Genomic DNA, 4,686 nt, shown 5'->3' on the forward strand with positions numbered 1-4,686 from the left:
CCACCCCCAATTTTTTTTCTTTTCTTTTTTTTTTAATTTAAAAAAAATTAAATATGTGCCACGTGTCAACATCTGATTGGTCCACGTGTCAGTCCTAACGGTCAACTAACGGATGGACTAACTTAGTCCTTTTTCAAAACCCCAGGGGAGTCGTGTGATAAAAATGAAACCCCAGGGCGGTAAAAATAAAGTTACCAAACCCCAAGGGGGTATTTGGTATTTAACCCTTAAAAAAATAAACCCAAAGTTTTCTGCTAAAGTCATAAATGAAGGTAATAAAGTATCTATTACCTCTTAAGGACATGGGCTCTATTGGTCCACATATGTCGGTGTGAACCAGTTGCAATGGTGATGCTGCTTTCCAAGATTTGCTACTGGGAAAAGGAAGTCGTGCCTACTTGCCAAGTATACAACCTTCACAAACATTGCTCGGTGGCTCGAGCACTGGTAACCAATGCACCATGCCAAATGAAGATAATAGTTTTAGGCCGCTGAAATGTAGATGGCCAAATAGAAGATGCCATTTCCATGACTCACTTTCCTTGAGTCCATAGAAGCATTTCTCAGACTTTATGTTAAGATGTAACGGGAACATGTGATTATTGGTCATTGGAACACGAGCCACAATTCCTCCAAGTGTATCTCTTAAAATGAGAGAGTAGTTCTTCATATGTATGGTGAACCCCTTCTCGAGCAGCTGCCCAATGCTAAGAACATTGCCTTTCATATTAGGCACATAATAAACATCATAAATGTACCCTTTCTTACCATCATTTGACAGATTTTTATCTTCCCTTTGCCTTCAACAGAGAGTTTGGAGGAGTCCCCTAAGTTCACGTTTCCATGAACTCCTTTTGTGAGTTCTACGAACAGATCTTTCTTCCCATACATGTGAATGCTTGCACCAGAATCTAGGTACCAAATCTCATATTGTGAATCTAAATCATCATACGCGAGAAGTAAAATAGAATCATTACGAACTTCATTTGTTGCTTCTGCAACATTGGCTTGTTCATCATCTTTGTGCCAACAATCCGAGGCATAATGTCCAAACTTCTTGCAATTGTAGCATTGGATATTCTTGGAGTTTCCAGGTCCATATGTGGATCTTCCTCTTCCTCGGTTGCCTCCTTGTCCCTGAACTCTGAAGCTTTGAGTCTCCTGCTGACTTTGACATGGTTGTTGGAAAATACCACGCTCCCAGCCTCTACCATGACCACAGTAGCAACTGAATTTGCCTTGATTATTTAGAGTTAGTTTTGATTCTAGTGCTTGTTCTAATACACCAGAATTAGCATTCTTCCGCATCCTTTGCTCATGCACTTGTAATGAACCCAACAACTCCTCAATTGTAAGATTCTCCAAGTCCTTAGACTCTTCAATAGCTAGAACTACATGCTCAAATTTAGAGGAAAGAGATCGAAGTACCTTTTTGACGACTCGGATTTCATCGACCTTCTCATTGTTTCTTTTCAAACCATTCACAATTACCAGCAATCGTGAGAAATAATTAGACACCGATTCTCCATCCTTCATGTGAAGAGCCTCGAACTCGCCCCGTAATGGTTGGAGACGAACCCATTTCACCCGTTTGTCTCATTTGAAGATGGAAGCTAAAATCTCCCATACTTGTCATTGCTTCGGCAACTTTCTCGAAGGTAGACTCGTCCAATGCTTGATAGAGTAGAAACAAGGCCTTTTTATCCTTCTTCCTTTGCTCCTTAAGAGTCTTATTCTCATCTGCTGTGTATTCAGCTTCCTCCTCCCCACTTGGTTCTGTAAATCCGTCAGTAATGACTTCCCACAGATCTTGAAACGCAAACAGGGCTCTCATTTGGATAGACCATGACCCATAGTTATCTTTTGATAATCTAGGGATTTGTTGCTGAACTATGTTGGAACCCATTTCTAGATGGGACAAAAATGAAAATTGGCACAACTGAGCTTTGATACCAATTTGAAAGAGAAAAAACTAGTTTACAAACTAGTTACCTCTCTATCTCTTTTCTCTCTTTCTCTTTTCCTGTATTTTAATACTAAAAGACAAAGAACAAATAATTAGACTAGAGAAGAGTGGAGGAAGTCTTCTTTGTATTTCACTTGTATGAAAATACATCTTACAAAGCCTATAAATAGAGGCATTCAAAGACTAACTTACATGCCTTTTACTTCTCCATATTTATTGTAATAAATAACAAAAAACTCATCTGTAAGTTAAGACTTCAGTTGAGAATTGAATAAACACATGAGGTTAGAGAACCAAAGTCCCTTATTAATTAAAGGAACTTATAACTTCTACCATTTAGAAAAAAATCTCTTGCGTTTTGATTTGTTGAGCTTCCAACACAAACTCTAAAATTACTATGAGCAAATTCCCATAAAATATATTTTTTTTTTTCTTTTGCAAGAATTTATCCAATTTGGTCATATGAAAAGGTATATGCCACAAAGACTAATGATATATTTACAAAATGCTCACAGGTTTAACTTTCCATATATGTAAAAATCCATAAAGAATATTGATAAATTATATTCTCATTAAACTTCAATAATGGCCAATTCTTCAAATAAAAATCAAGCAATTCACCATAAAAATACAAAGCAATATATTAACCTAGTGCATGTAAATTTCTATAATGAGTAAAAGAAATATACGACAATTCAAAAAAAAAGGATTTAAATTCATGCACAAGATTCTCAAAATGATATTCAACTAAAATATAAACAATTTTCCAAAATCCCATTTACTAATTAAGCCACTTACCTCGTTCGGTAATAAACCAAATTGTCCCCTAAAAATCGTAACAACAATTGCCCCGTGCCTTGACTTCGTTGGGTACTGATGAAATTTGGGAAAGAAAATTTTGACAAAATGTTGCTAGAGAAAGTAACCTACGAATAGTGTGATAGATACCGAGGGGATATACATGCTTCTATTGCAAGGAGAATGGGCATTCGGTAAGAAATTGTCCTATATATCTAGCACTCAAACATTCAGGTAAAAGTTTGCTTTTTAGTTAAACACGTGTTAGTGAGAGTCCCACAGAATTCATAGCGTGTGGATTTGGTACTAATCATATGCACAATCAAATTGTAGGGGTTTAAAGAAACTAGAAAAGAAAAGAAAAGAAAAGATGGACCTTGAAGTTACATAGTTATTTCAAACTATGTAATATAAAAGTAATTTTCTACGGATTTAATGGACTGTTTTTCAATTCAGTACCCATTGCTTACAGTTTGATTATTTGTGATTTATGTGAATAACATCTATTTTAGAATCTTTTATTACTTTAAATGTTTATGCTTAAACTAGCAAAACATTTGTATTGCCAAGTATAAACTTGACATTGTTCATTCATCAAGGATTCTAAGACTAGTTCAAAATGGGTTGTTGAGGTCCATTCGGTCTTGATGAGATCCTAATCTAAGAATCTTTCTTGGAGGATAAAATGAGCAAGATGTTCTTTTTATTGAAAAGATAGTATGACAAAGGAATATGTTTTCGTTAGAACATTTTGATTAAGTTTACTCTGTTGGATGAAGATATGTTTATGTATGAACTCCTTTAAGTTTCTAAATACATAAAGAACCTTTGATTTAATCAAAGTATCTCTTAGGATAACTTATCAAAATATAAATTGTATCCCAGGGTGAATACAACTAGGTTCATACCAAAGATGGTGTGTGATATGAGGAATATTGTTTTTTGTAAGAAAGGGAATACTCTACCTTGTTTCTTTAAAGCAAATATCCTAGAGGCGACAACACATTTTCACAAGTGTCGTTGAGTGTTGAATTTGTTTTTTTTTAAAAAAAAAACAAAAAAAAAAAAACAAAAACAAAGGTTTGGAAACTATGTAGTCTTATTTTTTAGGAAGCTGTTGGTTTACACCAATTTCCAAAAATTAAGACTATATAAGTAAATCATGAAAAGAGTAGTGAGATTCTAAAAGATTCAACAAATACTAAGGAAAGAGATAAGTTCAAAATTATCTAGAGACATTACAGATGTTTTAGATGTACTATGTGTTTTATTATTTAGATATCTAGCTAGTGCTAGTCATATTGTAGTGGGAGTTGAGATTCATTACTTATAAAAGCTTGATTCATATCCCAAGGGACACAATACGATGGTTTGGACGCAGATGACTAGATCAAGGCTATAAGGAATCCCTTTATATAGAGCAAAGTGGTAAAAAAATATTCTCCTTGATGTAGATTTAATGTGATGATTATTCTAAAGCTCATGCCTAATTGTTTTGGTGGGAGATACTCAAACTTTTGTGTATCGGCTACTCAAGAATAAGAGGTAGTGAATAAAGTGACAATACATTGACTTTCATTTTACTACAAAATAATTCATGGTTGATACATGTATTAAATAAATATGTCAAGAAGTTAATTGATTAATTCAAAAATATGAATTAGAGAATTAGAGTGCATCCACATTTATTTGGTAGAATCAATTGTGATTAATAGTAACTTGTGACAAGTCATGGATGAGAAGTGTCATAGGCCTATTGGAGCTAATTGTATTTTCACTTTATGTCCCTCTTTGAGTTGATGTAATTTGACTATTTGTTTTGGGTCAAAGTTATTTATTTATTTGGATTGTTTTATTTTATAAAATTTGAGCTAAAGAATTTAATTCATATATGGCTTGTTATTTGGAGTTGAATGAGCTTA

At 34.1% G+C, this 4,686-nt stretch overlaps 1 protein-coding gene across 1 annotated transcript; it reads right to left on the bottom strand.

Annotated features, from left to right (window-relative positions):
• Positions 1-394: 394 nt before the first annotated feature.
• Positions 395-1,906, bottom strand: LOC132185267 (uncharacterized). The gene is made up of 3 exons (XM_059599063.1): positions 1,519-1,906; positions 801-1,391; positions 395-720 (listed from the first exon to the last, which is right to left on the bottom strand). The coding sequence occupies exons 1-3, from the start codon at positions 1,904-1,906 to the stop codon at positions 395-397; spliced, it is 1,305 nt and encodes a 434-aa protein (XP_059455046.1).
• Positions 1,907-4,686: the final 2,780 nt, after the last annotated feature.

This window comes from Corylus avellana, chromosome ca6 (genome assembly GCF_901000735.1).
Source record: "Corylus avellana chromosome ca6, CavTom2PMs-1.0".
NCBI lineage: Eukaryota > Viridiplantae > Streptophyta > Magnoliopsida > Fagales > Betulaceae > Corylus > Corylus avellana.